At 37.7% G+C, this 17,689-nt stretch overlaps 1 protein-coding gene across 3 annotated transcripts in view; it reads right to left on the reverse strand.

Moving 5' to 3' along the window:
- TASP1 (taspase 1) overlaps nucleotides 1–17,689 on the reverse strand; it is an 82,070-nt gene that overhangs the window by 27,250 nt on the left and 37,131 nt on the right. For all 3 annotated transcript variants that reach the window (XM_063391542.1, XM_063391541.1, XM_063391539.1), the window contains 3 exons: nucleotides 17,042–17,161; nucleotides 16,026–16,104; nucleotides 1,052–1,162 (listed from right to left, as the gene is read on the reverse strand). In XM_063391542.1, the coding sequence (XP_063247612.1) occupies nucleotides 1,052–1,162; nucleotides 16,026–16,104; nucleotides 17,042–17,161 (310 nt within the window). The remainder of the gene's footprint in view (nucleotides 1–1,051; nucleotides 1,163–16,025; nucleotides 16,105–17,041; nucleotides 17,162–17,689) is intronic.

Raw genomic sequence — 17,689 nt, forward strand, 5'->3', positions numbered from 1 at the left:
CCACTGTGCACCAGAATGAGTGATTAAATAGAAAAAGCTACATTTTTGCTGCTTGGGTTGGAATTTTTTGGGGGAACACACAATGTTCTGAACTCTCAAAACACCTAGAAACTACTACAGTAGCAGATTATCAAGTGTAGTCTTCCAATGTGACTTCCCCTCAAACAGTCAAATGTCAGAAGAAGAATCTAACATGGATTCAACACTATAAAAAGAAATCAAGAAGTTGTTTGGCAAGACCCCAAAAGGTGTGTGTATGTCCCTCTTTCAATTCTAATTAAAGCATCACAAAATGAGCTTTGGCAACACAGTGTACAAGTATTATGTTGTCCATAAGAAATTTTGAAGATGAAAATTGTCCGTGGATTCTAAAGCCTGAAAAATTTTCAGGGGTATGAAAACACTGCAAGTCAACATATGTGCCACAAGTTTCACTGGAGTTTTCAAAAGGGCAAGATTTTATGGTTACTTGAAAAATCCACATTCATATTTTGCTTATGACTTGAGGAAAGAAAATGAGATCTATATTTACAAGAAATTGAAGACATATTGCACAATTCTCTTAAACCAAAGAAAAAAGTGGTTTTTTAACTAAGTTTATTTCACTTTTCCAAGAAATTAGTTTTAGGATGTAAATAGCAAACTAGAATCTGTCTGTCCAAAGCATTTAATTAGAACATGAAATGGTTTTGAGGTCTACTATTTTTAAAAGGGTTAACATGAAGAATAATTTTTACTAATGCTCCTAACCCATCAATTCTAAAATATGCAATTGTACACCACAGCCCATGATTCAGACAGGAAATTCTTTCTTCAAACCTCTCCGGGTATTCTATGACTCACATAACAATTGAGGTATTTCCAAGGGTTTTCCTTTAAATTTCCTAATATATTCTTCTGTAGTTTAACATTTTTCAGATGTAACACAACACTAAATCTGAAGCCAACTGCAACACAAGGCTTCAACAGAAAATGCAAGAGTAAGTATCTTTATTTAACAGAGTTACTTGCATTTTCAACTATTTTGGGTGACATTTAGGCAAATACTCACCAATAAACTTGTTTTGCATAGTCTCTAGGAGAGCTTGGTGGGCATCCTCTGTTTGCAAAGCACACGAACATTCTCTGGCCAGTATGGTCCGGACAAGGTGCTCTCCACAACCTAAAGAAATATTAAAATTGGGAATAGTCAAAATACAGATATCCTACCATTAATTTACATCATCACATTAATCTGGCTGTGATGATGCAAAATAATGAGTTTCTTCATACTGATGCAGATGACAAGTTTCTGCCACATGTTTTTATTTTTAAAAAGGTTGACACAGAGTTACTCAAAGATTCAACTAAGTCAGTGGTTTGCTCACAACTTTCCTGAAATTTTGACTCCACAAAATCATAAACCAAACAGAAGTTAAGTACAGATAGAAGAAACAGCAACACTGTCTCTGACTTGGCATCTCTATCCGGACAGAATCCTCTTACTAATCACTCTCCTGGGAATGATTCTTGCGTGCAACTCTTCAAACCCAGAACAACTTCAGTGCACAGTAACTCCTTTTGCACGACAGAATCTTCTACTCAGTCCATCTGATTCAGCCTTTTTACAACACAGGAATAAAGGAATTCAGCCATGAATTTTTGCCAAAGTGGCTGCTCATTGGACTCCTAATATAAATTGCTGTCATTTTTAAAGGTTTGTCCTCAAGAAATCAAAAAGCTTCTGCAAACAATCACTTATTGCCTCTGTGCTTTCTGTACCTATCCCCTGAAACCTGTTTTTGCTGAAGACAAGCAGGTCATGACTGCTACTCTTGTTCTGTAGGAACACTCACACCTGCTATTTTTTCTCCTACATCCTTTTCCCTTCCTGTGCTGTGCTTTGGGACATCCAGCTGCAGCCAAACGGCACCGTGCATGTTCTGAACCAACTGAGCTTTGTTGGAGGGGAAAACTCACTGCTGATACCTTCTCCACATAGACCAAGGTCTTTACACTACTTCTGCCTCCTGCTTGTTGACGTTTTTCCTCAAGGGCAGAAGAGGTTTAATGAAGAGCCAGGTGAACTGTGTTATTCAGTTAGGAAAGAAAAAATCATAACTAATGTAGAGTTGTAAAGTAACAACGATCTCAAATTACCTGTAAGTGACTACTTACAGGTAGTGTAACTTATTTGTTACTTATTAGTCTTATTAGTGTTACTTATTTTGATAAGATTTGTGACTTATCAGTGCCTAAAACTCCAGTAAACACCAGAATATACAGAGAGAAGTCAGATACAGTCCATTCCCAATTATATCTAAATATTTCTAGCACATTTCTCATTAAATACAACAAGATGATGCAAGCACTGGAACCATAAAAAAATCTGCTATAATCCATTTGGACTTACTAGGTACAGAACTACATAAATACACCTACACAGCCTCCAGACCCAAATTTATGGCTGGAAACAACCTAGTTGCTTCCAAGTGGCAGGGAACTGGAGCTGGTAAGAGATCAGGGCTGGCTGCAGACAAAGGCAGCTCAGTCTCCACAGGTAACTCACACTTTATGGAAGCACTAACAAGCCCAGAACAGAGACACTCGCTGAAGCCAGCCTAGATGTGGCATAAAGAAAAAATTAATCATTAAACCCAACCCAAAGTGGCTCCAGTGCAGCCTGCTGAGTCTCTCATTGCTGTGCATATGCTGAGTTTAGAGCTGACTGGTTTGGGTACAACATGGCACAAACACATTGGCAGGTCTGGCACTGTGTACTGCAGCTACTCACAGACTGTGTTTTTCTAGTTTTCTAGACTCACAGACTGTGTTTTTCTAGTTTTCTAGTTTTTCTCACCATTTTAAACCCTAATTAACATGGTAACCTACTCCAAGAATCTCCCTCTCTGGCTACCTGTCACACAATTATACCCTTCTCTTTAAATGCACAGTGAGTTTTTTCAAAGATTGCTAATAGAGAAGGAAAAAAAATTACCCCACTCATTTCCAAGATTTCAAAAAACCCCAACAAACAAAGAAACCCCTCTGGAGCACTACAGATGCATTAGATGTCAGAGGATCACCCCAGAGACCAGATTGCTGAAAAATTGTGCACATGTGTCCCAAAATCCTGCTATGTTCAATCATCAAAAAAAATACCTTGGTCTTCAGTTATGTGTCCCTGCTAATGGGCAGTGTCTCCTGATTAATCCAATTCAGCTAAACTGAGCTGTTTGAAGTGGGACACTTTGGCATTGAATCTACATCCAATTGGCGCAACAGAAAGACAAAAAAATTCTTTGTATAGCAAACAGACTGAGTAGAAACCAGTTACAAATTTTAGAGGAAAATCAAAGAGCCAAAATACTACAACAATTACCCAGCCAAGGGAAGTCGTTCTTGAGAGCACAAAGGAGAAAGTTGTTTTCTTTGAGACTGTCAAGCTCTCTAGTTAATGAGAGAAGTGTCCTGGTTAGGAGATAATCTTCAAGAGAGCAACCTCAGCAGCTGCTTACAGGAGGGTCTGTAAGCATTCATTGCCCTCATCACACCCACACTCAGAAGCTCCTGCCCACAACAGAACTGTGAAATATCTACTACTTATTCCAAAGTGATGGATGAAGAACATGAAAAAAACCCACAAGATACATTCTTCCCATAGAACACAACATGGACATTACTTTTTTTGAACTAAGAAACTTTAATCACTATGAAGTTTTGCTGTAAAGAACAAAACTAAACAGGCATATGCTCCAGCAAAAAGTGAGGAAGCTGTCTTTTTCTTGAAAAACAACTGTTAGTACCTTTAAAATATAATATGTAATATGTTTAAATATATATATGAATAAGAAACAGAGGACTTAGAATAGGAATGAAACAAATGAGACACAAAAATCAGAGGGCGTCTATGCATCTCCATTGCATCAAGTAATAAAACCAGATGTTACTACTTCACAGTCTTCCTAAATTGGCATCAAAAAAACAATGGCTATTTTTTAGCATGACGTATAATGTTATTTCCCCCCACAAAGAGAATGACTTTATTGAAGAGTTCCCATAACATCAAGTCTGCTCCAAAAAAATTTCAGAGAGAGAAAACTTAATATGGGTTAAGAACAGCTGCAGCCCACGGATGTGATCCAGGATCAACCACAAGGAAAGCAGCTTTGCAATTCTACTAACACATCACATATCTCTACATCCCCACAGACAAAGTTATTTCTTTTTGTCATATTTATGTCAACCTATAAGGCAGCAAACTTACAGACTGCTGCTGGCAGTGTATGTAACAATCTTTCAACACTTCACTTGCTGGCAGTCTGCAGGGACAGATAACTAAGGAAAACAATTCCCCCATTTGGAAAAGAAAAATTTGTTACTGTAGTTTTTGATGTAGGAACATCTATTTTTGAAGAAGAAAAAAAGAGCAACTAAGCAGTGTTTCACATACTTTGACCAGATACAGGCAGAGAAAAGCCATTACACTTTCTATTATCTCAAGTCAGAACCAAACCTCCTGCAGGTTTAGCAGATCTATATGTCTGTATAGCCCCTAACTGGGGACACACTGTAGATAATACTAGAACTAGGCACAAAATTAATGTATACATTACTAGAGCAATCAAAACTGATTTATAACTTACAATATAAAGTTGTGGGTTCAAATTTATAGTTCCACTCACTTTAGTGTAACCGCCAGCCTTAGCCAGCTTCCAAAAAAGTTGTATTAACATGACTCACGACAGCAGCTCCAGTGAAAGCCACTTAAACACATTTCCAAATCATGCACACAAGTTGATGAAAATGTAAATCTGGTTCATCTGCTTAACTACCTCACATTATACTACATTTAACTGTGAATTTTAATACATTTGGCATTTCTTTCACTGAATAGTACTACAACCAACCCAAGAGGGACTCCCACAAAGAATCTTTCAATTCTACATTCACTTTTCAAATACATTCATTTTAGTAACTTTCCTGTAAACAGAATTTAAATCACTTTATTATCCTTTCCCAGTTATGATGATTCAGTAACCTGAAGCTCATTATATTTCAAAGATGAGTATTTTGCAATGACAGACAAATGCTTCCCCAAGACTTCACACATGAGTGACTCAAGAATGAGATGACTAGCTGGAAAAATTTACTGAGTTAAATTAGTGCTTCACACTGAAATAACTGTTTGATATAGTAAACAAATTATTTTCCTAACACAGTGATATTTTGCAAACACCACGTTGCCTACTTGTAACTCCTCTGCTGACAAAAATACTGTTGCTGGAACTGTTGCTGTCCATCTTTGCAGGGCTAAGGACAATGAAGTGCCTTCCTCTAGGATTGCTACTGGCAAAGGCAAAAATTCCTCTACAGAAAACAGAGAGTTTCCAGAGACTATTTCAATAAATCATGCCTGACAAATTTGGTGACCTTCTATAATGAGGTTACAGCATTGAAGGGTAGAGGAAGAGCAAGTGGTGCCATCCATTATGAAAAATAAACAGAAACATACAGATGGATATTTTGATGCAAGTTTCTAGCCTCCTAGATTAAGGGGAAAGAATACACAGATTCCTAAAGGCTCTAGGGATATATGGCAACAGATTCCTATGACAAGGGAAGGAAAGAAGAATGAGGCTTAATAGCCACAACACCTTCATTTTGTAAATAAACTACAAACCCAAACAAAACTCTAAGAGATCCCAGAAAACCTGTCTTCAACCCGAAGCTTCTATTCCTGCCTGAAAATTACTTGAAGATCATATACCAAATCACTTGAAGATCATACAGAAACACCAACACTGATTTTCAGAGAGACCTATCTTGCATCATGCCACAATACAGTTTTTGATGCAGTGCTTCTTTCAAAGTGCCAGGCAGACCAACGGTGAAACAGAACTTCCCTTTTCTGTGGGTATTGAAATGAGTAATTATGAGAATAATACAGTTTTACCTCCTATTTAAATACTTCTCATTCATTACTACAAGATTTGTATAAGAACAGTCAGGAATCTACAACCTTTCTTTTTTATAGGCTCTTTTTCTTCTGTTACCTTACTGTAATTTAGCTGTTCTGGATGTATCAGTAGTTCCTTGAGTTACTAATTCAGGAGTAGTAATTTGCTAGTTAGCCTATGCACAACTTCCATAACAACCAAGTTACTAAGGGGGGGGCTCTGTGATGTTTTTGTTTTTATTTTTTAAGATTGTTAACATCTTCAATTTTTAGCTATTATATTAGATACTATCTTACATTGCAAACTATTTTGAAAATAAATTTGAGCTAGAATTTTTAAATGTTAATCTTTCTGATAATTAAGTTACCAAACAGTAACTAATTTTCAATTCACAGGTTATGCTAACCTTAACTTGCTACAGACTTGGATCTTTCATTTGAGCTCCATGCAAAAAACTAAGGATTGAATCACTGGGGTTTTTCCTCAGCGTAGTGACTTCTCAAGAAGATTTCTAATGCTTGAAATAACCACAACAAGAGGAGAAAGAACCCAGCACAATATAAGCTGAGCATCCCATTCAGTGTGTGCTCTGCATCTCATAATGTCGCTGCGATGGGCCCAAGATGGCAAAGCAAAGGAAGGCCCTGTGCAGAGCGAGGGCCTCCGAGCAGCGTGTCAGAGAGGAATTGTTTTTCTGCTTCTTTTGATGGGAGATGCTTTCAAGTCAGGAAATGAGAACCAGGTGTGCCAGAGGGCACACACACATCCCCGCAGCACGCTGAAAAACACGCGTTTTCAATTTTCCGACATGAAAGAGGCTCCTGTTGAATGGAGGGAGAAATGAAAATCTCCTTTGCTTTCTGCGAGGCACGAGCAGAGCGCTGGTGGAGCCCTGACAGGCTGCAGGAGCCTGTCGAGCTCGGAAACACGCCGTACCTCGACACAAAGTGCTGCAGCTTGTTTTAAAGGAGCACAGAATGGAAACTTGTGGTACTCACATACAGCCAAGAATGGGAAAATGAATCTAGTTTGCTCCACTGCCAAAGTATGACTCTTCTCTTTTCAGAAGCTAAAGACAGAAGTTCCAGGTTATCTGTAGTTTATCATCTATTCTACACAGCACAGTCTGAGCCTGGCCCTGCTGTTTCTGTCCTGTTAAGCTTTGATGTTGTTTTCAGTTCAATAGTAGTCTCTAAAGTGTCAGCTGACATGTTAAATAATTACTATTTCTGCTTTATTTCCTGGATAACTTCTAGTTATGCCTAATGGAAACACAGTGAAACCTGTATTTCAGTAAGCTCTGCTCATCATTTCCTGCATCTCTAGAAAGAGCTGACTAAAAACTTTCAAGGCAGTGATTTTAAAAAACAAAATACAGTACAATAAAAATATTTAGTTGGGGAGACAGTGATGCAGGTAGTTACATACTGAAATAAAATTTTAATGTATAATTCTCAAAAGACAAAACGCCGCAATCCACCAGGATGCACTACAGTGTTAAATTAAAGTTACATAACTTCTAGCTTTTTTTTACTCTTATCAGCTGCTGTATCTTCTCTTCATACTAGGAGGGGAAATTTTTAAATTACTGACCTACTGCCAGAAAAAACACCTGCAGACAAAGTCCTGTCCAATTCCTGAAGCACTGATCCTGGAGGGCTCAATGGAGCACATTCCTGCTGCAGACAGAATACTCTTAGATGATTTATCTACTAAGAAAATGCAATGGATATTTTCCAAAAGGTTGAAACTTTAGTAAATTTGGGTAGGTTTCAAAGATAACAAAAGACAAATTCAACATGCAGACAAACTTGTGTCTAAAGTATCTTCTCTAAGGAAAGGTAGGAAAACACTTCTGTCTCTACCTTTTTAATATGGGAAAAATAAACTAAAATCACTCTGAAGAAGAATTCTTTCAGCTTTTCTACAATTTTACAGATAAGAAAAAAAAGGGTTAGCGAGATACAATGCCAAATAAATGAATCTTTAAGTTCTAAATAGTGGTAAATGGCAGAAAATTTATTTTAAAAGTTTCTTGAGTTACTGTGAACAAAAAGAATTTCAGATGTACCTCCAGGAGAGGTTAGAATGTTGAAAAAACATAGGTCCCTTAAAGTGGATGTACTTTTTACATTTTTCATTGCATTTAATAGATTTTGAAAGATTAATTTCAGTTCAGGTGTAAAGAGAGAAGCCAACTCTTCTGCCTAGGCCCTCCTCAGAAGCTTTGCTGCTACTGATGTCTGTACAAACACTACAACTCTCCAAACTACATCACTTGTTGCTTACAGGGAAGGAAGGAAGGCAGTAGCTTATGTGTTTGCTGACTAAAGGCATAAAACCTTAATATAAAACTTACTCCTAATCCCAGAAAAGTAGTGAAGACACAGAAAAGGAGTTCAGTCTGCCACCATCTCCAATTCACTTTCTATCCCTGCACTTATTTCAAGGCACTTGGGCAAGGCCAGCAGCAGGGCCAGGACCAAGTGTCCAGAGCAGGAGCTGGTTCTGCCCAGCTGCTGGCCCTGCTCAGCGAGCCCTGAGCCTTCTGCACGAGGCTGCAACTTCCACAAGCCCCTGCACCTTCAAGCCTGAGAGATATCACAACATCAAGCCCAATTAAAATGTCGAGGGGCTATAAGCACTCTGATCACTGTATCCACCCAGTTGTGCTTCCCAGCAAGCCTTCCAAAGGCAATCCACCAACCATTCTGATCACTGTGGTGACAAACCCCTCAGCTCTGAACACTGCAGTGCTGTTTAATTCACCATTCCCACAAACCTTCTCTGCCTGGGGCTTCCTCTCTCTGCTCCCAGACTCCTGGTGGTGCTGAGTTAGCTCACACACCACATACTACAGCACTGAAGCCTCCCAACTGCATCTGTACACAAAGGCTGAATGAACTCTTGACAGAAACATTCATTTCATAGTAAATACTGATCTGTCTGGAGATAGAGCTCCTCTTCCCTCCTCTTCCTCCACCCTACCCTCTGGTTCATGGTAACAATGACATAACTCTTCTCCATATGCAGCTGCTTCATCTGTGATGCATTAAATCACCTCTTAATCCCCAAATCTTACAGGACCAGACTGATTTCGAGAGATAATACATATGTCCAGAAAGAGATTAATTGTATCAGAATATCTATCTCACAATCTGTACAGGATACAAGATTTGCATGTGAAATTCCTCTGGGCATTGGGACTCAGAAGGATAGGCCAGACAGACAATGCTGCATTTGTGTTTTATAGAAGGGCTAATAACACATGCAAGTTTGAAGCAAGATTTATAATCACATTACAAATGTAATTCACAAGTTGGCACAAGTTGCTCAGGGAAACTGTGGATGCCCCATCCCTGGAACTGTCTGGGGCCAGGCTGGCTGGAGCTTTGAGCAGCCTGGTCTAGGAGAAGGTATCCCTGCCCAGGGTAGAGGGGTTTCATCCCCTCAGGTCCTTCCAGCCCAAACCATTCCATGAATCCACAAAACAGCACTGGCCAGGTATTCACTCACTGGATCCTAACACAGCCACTACTGCCCTCAACAAAAAGCAATCACAAAGCCAAAGTTATGCATTACAAGTCAACTTATTTGCACTAAAGCTTCTCTGAAAAGTATTTACTCCGTAGATTTGCACATCACTGTGGTTTGGTTGCAAAAGGAGTTTTCAGTAGGAATCTACAGATCAGTGGCTTCCATAAGGAGACCAAAGTACTGGCTGAGGGCATAGCTCAACAACCAATTTAACAACCACAGCCCACCTCTGCACAGGTGTCATTCCTATTCCATCCTATTCCACATTACCTGCTCTATATTGCCTGCAAAAGCACCCACCAGACACACAATGGACAGGAAAGAACGACAGATGGGAACACACAGTTTGAGCAGGGAAAGGTGGGGCAAGGAACAGTGAATCTATTAATTCCCTTATTGATGTCAATTTAAAAACCAAGAGAAATCTCCCTGAACAGGGGGCTGGACTAGACCTCCACTAGAACTTTCATATTCCTTTCAAACTAAACAATTCTGTGATTCTTCACAACACAAAGTGTGCTACTTTTCCTTCATGGAATGATGCATTATATTTACAAATGTATATCCAACACAGCTTTTAAAGCATTATGATCTAATCTCTAAAATGCCTTTATGAGAACAGAAGCCACTGCTTTTGTCACGAGACCTTAACAATTTTTTAGGATCTTGGTGAATTCACCAACACAAGAGACTCTCAAGGATGTTTACACAGAATAAATACAGTTTGTACAGGTATTCCTAAAACACTGCATTTTCTCTATCTGATTTTCATTCCATTCAAGAAAAGATTCTGCACAGGGGAGCAGAGCAAGACATCACTGAAAGACCCTTCCCAGACAGAATCCTCAACTACACCTCATAAATAAATCTGGTATTTCCAGAAATCTGATATCCCCACTACCTTCTCAACAAAACCCAACTCTGGCTCAGCCCTAAAACCAAATTATGTTTGTTAGCACCTTTAATTTTTCTGAACGAGCTCAAAGTCTTTCAAGCTTCTACTCCTTCTTCTTTGGGATCATGAATTATGTCGTATTTTAAATCTCCCTAGAATAACCTATGTGCCTTTCTTGCACCAAACAGTCTCTTCAAATACATTTTAGTAAAAGCTGGAGATTTTGCAGCTTTGTGTTGCAGAATTTCTGCATTTTTTAAATAATGCAAGACCTATCTTCAGAAATGCAGTATTAAAGGTTTGCTGGCTTCAATGGCTGATACCTAGACACAAAACACATCCATCCCTTGTATGCTTTTTATTTCCTGCTGTTGTAAAGATGAAAGAAATTCAAGACATGGTTTTCAGTCTTTACACTTCTACTCCAAGATGCCACTTTGGGTTGCATTTTCAAAGTGTCCTGCATTAGCTGTTACTGTCATTTTGTATTTACCTTGATATTTATTGTTAAGGTTCTGTATATCCAAAGAGAATTACTACTTTTCAATTTATCTCCTTGGAAAGATACAGCCTGCCTCCTTTCCCAGCAGTATTACTTTTGGCACAGTTAGTGAATGAATATTCACAATCATCACAGATATTCCACCTGGGTAGGAGATCCAGTGTCACACTTGATATTATTTTGAATGAGAAGAATATGCACAGAGTCTTGATTCTTCTTATGCTCAGGAAAAAATAGGAAATGTTTTCTTAAAGCACAGCCAAAAACCGGACTATTGTTTCTCCTGTGGTTGGGTTTTGTTCACAAATGTTTTCCCTCCAAATAACACCCATCTTCCTGTGTTTACATTCAGATACCAACAAAAAACACGCACTAAAGAGTTCCAAGCAGCCTTACAAGTGTGGTTCTGGCCTCTTTTTGTGGGAGGTGCTGGGGGTGCTTAGAGGGGAGCCTGTTCTGTTTGTGTCTGTGTGCACACATGCGTGGAGAAGCTTTTAAACACCACAGATTTGGTTTCTACTACGTTGATCCAAAACCCAGTTGAGCTGTTAATTACATTTACACTAAATAAAGGCCACTGGTCACACTCATCTCACTTAACAAGCTTTCCCCCTGTCTCTGCCATCATTCCTACACGGAATGGCCCTTGCTCAGTTATGAGATGTCACAGTCAAGGTTGCCCAGGTATCTTGGCTGGGCCTGCAACTGCAACATTCTCTGAATTTCTTGAATTTTAACATTGGTTTTGAGATACTTAAACTCCTGTAATGTTTATCCCTCAGCTGCCAATAAAGTCTCACAATCATTTTTTCCCGACCAAAATATCAATTTTAATATAATTCAGAGTTTATACATCAAAATGTCTCAAAAAACTGATTGGGGGGGAAGAAAATCAGAAAGGCTTTACTCATTTACAGACAAACTGAATTTTAGACTGAAACTTACAGAATAAACCTTGGATTTAAGGCCCTCTAAGTTTCACCATCTCCCCCACAGTGTTTTTAGAAAGTCTCCATCTTTTGATTTCAGTTGTCCCAGGCCCTGTTAAACTATAACCATAAAATGAGAGTTTTATAATACCCTGTATTTTGTAAACCTTGAAGTAAATTTTGAAAAGCCAAAAAAAAAAAAAAAAAATTAAACCCAAAGACATTGTGGTTAAACAACAAGGCCAAGTGACTGTTAGAGGTATGAAATTACTGTGCAAAAAGTTGAAGTCATGCCCAAACAAGTTCAGAACCACCACCTTTGGCACACTCAACATAAAAACATGATAAAAATAGCCAAAAATATTTATGAAACAACTTGCTAAAAGGCATCAGAACTAATACCAAATCCTTCCTGAACAGGCAAAAGCAGGAAGTCTCCCAGCAGCCACAGGGCCAACAGAAGATCCAAGTCGTCCCCAAATAATACACAACCATTGAAGGAAAGCTACAGGAACTTGGAATTACTTTTAAGTATTTGTGTGGTGACATCTTCCTCCAGTCTGCTTTTTTTTCCCTAATGAGGCAGGTACTGAAAGACACTGAAGTTTCAACTGGAGGATTTTAGAACAAAATTAATAAAAATTCAAGAATAAAGCCTACTGTGTTATTAACTGGCATTTAAACTAAAACTTTTCTTTTTCCAAAGAAGTTTCTACAAAGGTAACCACAGAATAAAACTATTCCCAGCAACATTTAAACATCTGGTCTTCTAAAAGCAAAAAGAAAAGAGAAACCTTGAGAAGTCACCCTGACCTATTGAAACAAATATATCTCCATTTTATAAAGTCCCAATATCCCAAATTGCCAGAAGCCTGGAGAATGCAGTGGAGGTGCTTTTCCCAGTCCTGTACTTTTCCTTGGAGAACTGCAAACACCTTCTGTGTGAGAGAGGCCACCAAACTGTCTGGAGCTGTGGTTCAGCCCAGTGTGTCCATTCCCCGTGGATTTCAATGTGCAGAGTCTGTACTCTGCCTACTCTGAATTACTACACCAAACCCTCCTTTCCCACACCACAGGTTTTCCTCAGCCTGTTCCATCTCCAGCTGATCATCACTTCCAAGACCCAAAGACATGAACAATTCCTTACATATGGAGTGAAAAGAGTTTACAAATCCTGACCCTTCAAAATGGTTTGTATGAAACTAATGGCAAAGAACATCCTTTCTCATGATTGAATATAGAGCCTGATATAGTAAACTCTCAAGGCTCAAATTTCTATTCTCAGCAATCACTAAAAAGAAGTTTAAAAGTATAAACCAACAAAAGAGAAACCTTTTATTTCCCAAAGAATTATTCAGCTAAAATTATTTGGTTTAACACACATTGATACCAAATAATTTAGAGGATACTTCTGATAAAGCTTATTGGGAATTAGAGTTGAACTTTTTATTCAAGATTTCTTTTTAATTCCAAATGTGATTTGATGAGTCAGCTATTCTCTGAAGTAATGTAACAATAAACATTAAACATTACTCAATACCCACAGCAACCACAGTCTAATTTTATTCTTTTTTTCCTTCTCCCCACAAAACGGAAAAAAATTCCCTGTAGAAACTATCAGATTTGTGCCAAATTTATGACTCAAAGACAAATTAAAATAAATAGACATGTGAAATTAAAACAATAAAATGTTATGTTGTGGAAACCACAGAAATTTAAACTGATTGTAGACTTCTTTTAAGTACATGTTTTAAATACTTTTACACACAGGTGTGAATGTCTGAATGTAAAGTGAAACATAAAATAAACGTGCAGATACACAGTTTTTATTTATACATAACATGCAAGTTGCATTTGTTGCTGATTTTTAGAAAATGAATGTCCACACAAAACCTGTTTGGAAATCTACTAGAGGGGGGTACAAACACTGTTAGAAATACAGTCTAGTCTGGGTTTACTTACATTAAGGGACAGTGGTGATATTTTATTAAGAAGCACCGTCCATCTTGGAGCTTTCTAAATCAAGCCATCTTCTACAGTTTAGACAGTACATTTATTTTCTAAATATTTAACAATGATCTGTCTTAATTCATTCTTCTCTTCCTTGGCCATGGCAGTTTCACCTGAATATTTGCAGATGTTTATGCCCCATTCTCATCTCCTGTTGTGATCCAGCCAAGCCGTAAGTTTCATTCTTCCAACTTTTCCTACAATTTAATTTTCCATCCCTTTACTCCTTAATTAAATTCATGGTTCACATTGTTGGATGTTCATATTTTAAACAAGAGTCAGGCATCAATACATTTTAGAACTGCACTAAACATAAAGTACATTATAAAATAAAACATTATGAGCTTCTGAAATGGAAAAAAGAATGGTATTGATTACAGAAGAGTTCTCACTTCCTGTAAACATTTCTATCTCCCTCTCTCTCACAGACATACACATCCTTACTTGAAAGGAAATCCAGAAACAAGAGTTTAATTAAACACCACGAGTCTGAATTTCAAATCCATGAATGAACAGAAACAAGAGTTTAATTAAACACCACTAGTCTGAATTTCAAATCCATGAATGAACAGAAACAAGAGTTTAATTAAACACCATGAGTCTGAATTTCAAACCCATGAATGAGCAGATGGCCATGCTTCACAGGCCACTCCAGTGAACTGGGACTGGCATCAGGGGCATGCCATGGGAGCTGGAAGATTTGAACCAAACAAATGCCCTTCTATGTGCTTGTGACAATTATAAATAGTATAACATCGAAGTATTTAGCACAGTACAAAAGTGGTACCAGCAAAAAGAGAGGAGGTTTCTATTTCAGGCCATAGTTAAATCTAGTCATCTCCTGTGAGTGCACCAGGATGCTTGTCAGTACTCACACAGACTCCAAATCCAGCTGACTTTGCCAAGAACAGCTTTAAAGAACTTAATAAAGTTGTCCACTTGAGCTTTTCCACAAGCAATCTCTAATATTGGACTTGTGCTCACTAATTAATGTGGTCCCAATATTTAAAGGTATTTGGTTACATGGGTAAGCATTTATTAAACTAAAATCAATACAAAGTCCCTTGAGTAAAAACATCTTCTGGCATTCCTCTTTTCAGTAGAGCCATGCCCTGAGTAAGTACCAAAAAGGATATCTGCTTTTACTGACATGAAACTGAAAATTTATCTATGTAAATTTTCAACAGACCAAGACAGATGTGAATACAGGGGAAATAAAAGCAACCCAGAATATTTCTAAATATTATCTTCACCCTCTATCAAATCCTGACTCTGCAACCTGTCACCTCGCTCCCTCAACTATTTCTGCAGCAGGCCCCTAACTCTGCACTGCCTACAGGACAGAGTCGAATGCCCTGAATCTGAACTCTGCAGATTTTCACCTCTCCCTGCACTGAATGCTGCTAACTCTGACCACTGTGCAGTGGGCAATACCATAAATTTTGCAACCTGACACAAACACTTACGAAAAAGTGCTACAAGTAGTTTTTACGATTGAGGCTGTTCATACAACTAGGGGGAGGAAAAAAAAAAGTAAAAGCAACTCTTACATAACTTCACCTTAAGAATTTTGTGTTCTGCAAGCCATCAAATGAACACAAAACTTTTGTGTGTCCAGAACCCTGAGCCTGAGCCAAGAAAAAGAACAGAAGCTCTCCTAACAAATTCTTACATCACTTTCACAATTGCTGAATGAATATTTTCTGATACACTAATCCCAGTATTTTGGTTTTGCCTCTTCCCTTTCCTTTCAGAAGGAGAAGAGAGATGAAGAAAAAAATTCACTTAAATACTCATATGAAATAGTAATGAAATATTTTTGAGGAAAATACACTGCATGTAGGCTTTTTGTATCCAAAGGACCCTCTGATTATCTTTACACAAGGTATTCTGCATTTAATAATAAGCTCTTCTTCACAGGAGGACAGGTTCCTTAATACCTAACAAATACAGCATGTCCTTTCAATGCAACATAAAACAGGGTAAAAATTCCCATGGTTGCTAATTAAGTAAAAAGGGCAATATAAGCAGCCAACAAGAGATCAATTCATGGATTTAAAGACAATACTGACACACAGAGACATATATATATATGCAAATAAATAATCCAAATTTAGAATATAGTCTGGAAATGATGTTGGCATTTTAAATTTGCAAACTCATTACAGAGAAGGACAGCAACTTCATTAAATATTTATAAAAGTAGTAAATACCTGAAGTACTCACAGCAGTGGAATAAGGGTTATGAGCTCCTGTATTTTCAGCCCAGCAGCCACAACCATAAAGAGCTGCCTAAGGAAAGAAGCACATTGATCATGAATTTTAAGTGTATGAGATTTTTGGTTTACTCCCTTTCCTTAAAAAAAAAAAAAAAAGAAAATACAAAAAAAACTTCAAACCAACAACACTAACAAAAAAAAGAAACCCAAGAAAGATCCAAGTATTAATACAAAAGATGAATAAGAATAACGTATCTATATTGTAATTCCACTGCGTTTTCCTATATCCTTTTATTATTCTTGAGATAGTCATAGATACAGTATTTTCACCTAGCTTAACAGAAAATGAAGGGAAAGATAACCCTGTTCATATAAAGTCTCTTTCACTGTGCCATTCAAAAAAACAAACAAACAAACTTGAAAACATTTCAAAAGAGAACTGGAAAATGTCAACCAAAAATACAGCTGTACAGCAGTGGAGTATAAAATTTTTGATGCACCTCAAAATTCCCTAACAACAATAAGGTGACACATCATAAATATATTATTATTATCATTAATAATAAATAGAACTATACATAATTTATAATCATAATTATATATAACACATCATAAATATCTAATGTGTTCTTGTATTACTTTTGTCACTTCCTCCAATTCACAAAATCATTTAAAAATTGATTAGGACAGCTTCCCTTAATATTGAGAGAAATCTTATTTTAAGACTGTAAGCATGTAAGAGACCATTTGTGGTGTTAAGGAGGTATTTAAGCCCAAGAAATTACTTACTGATCTCTCTGTCAGAAGGTAACTGACTACAGAACCTGTTTTATAACTCTGATGGAGGACACTAAAAACAACACTCACATATCAACACAGTGAAAATGCCTTCAGGCTTTAACAGGAAGGAAGGGAGAACAGGAGTTTGCTGTCACAGCTCTTGCTTGACACCTGCTTGTGACCCTGAACAATCATTCCCAACTAAAAAAAAAGCAATGTACAATGATCACCTGACCAACTCTTCCAGGATGCTTCAGTGCTAAACCTCCACTGGAGACAGCAGCAGCGACATTTCCTTCTTGGTCAACAACAACTGCACCAACTGTATCCAAGGTTCCTGAGTCATTCTCCTGCAGGACACACAAACAAAAAAATAAACAGCAAAAACAGTATATTAAAGCCAGATCATACTGCTTAGGAGTGTGCAAGTGGGAGGTCTAGTAACAAAATGGATTTGTTATCATGCACTTGGTACCCACTGCCATCAATCTTCCCAAAATGCTGTTTTGCCTCAGACAGGACCTTAATAAAACTTCTCCAGTAATAAACAGGTGAAAGTAAGAAGGTAATAAACATCTCAGAACTCATGCAATGCTTGGATCACCTGCTTTTACTCACAAAAGTGCCAGAAGTCATTTTTTCTTAGTGGTTGCCACTTGTCCACTAAGAAACGATTAAGCAACTGATGCCACATCAAAAAGCCTTTCCTAAAAGACCCAAGAAAGCATTTTCAGAGGCTCTGATCTTCAAAGATGTGTGATTAAAAAAAAATGAAGTTAAAACAAAACAAAATAAAAACCAACAAAGTACCACCAAAAAAACCAAGCAGCTGTTTACCATGTAAAGGGAAAACACTGATAATCTGAGCAAGAAAAGTG

This window comes from Prinia subflava, chromosome 2 (assembly GCF_021018805.1).
Source record: "Prinia subflava isolate CZ2003 ecotype Zambia chromosome 2, Cam_Psub_1.2, whole genome shotgun sequence".
Classification (NCBI taxonomy): domain Eukaryota; kingdom Metazoa; phylum Chordata; class Aves; order Passeriformes; family Cisticolidae; genus Prinia; species Prinia subflava.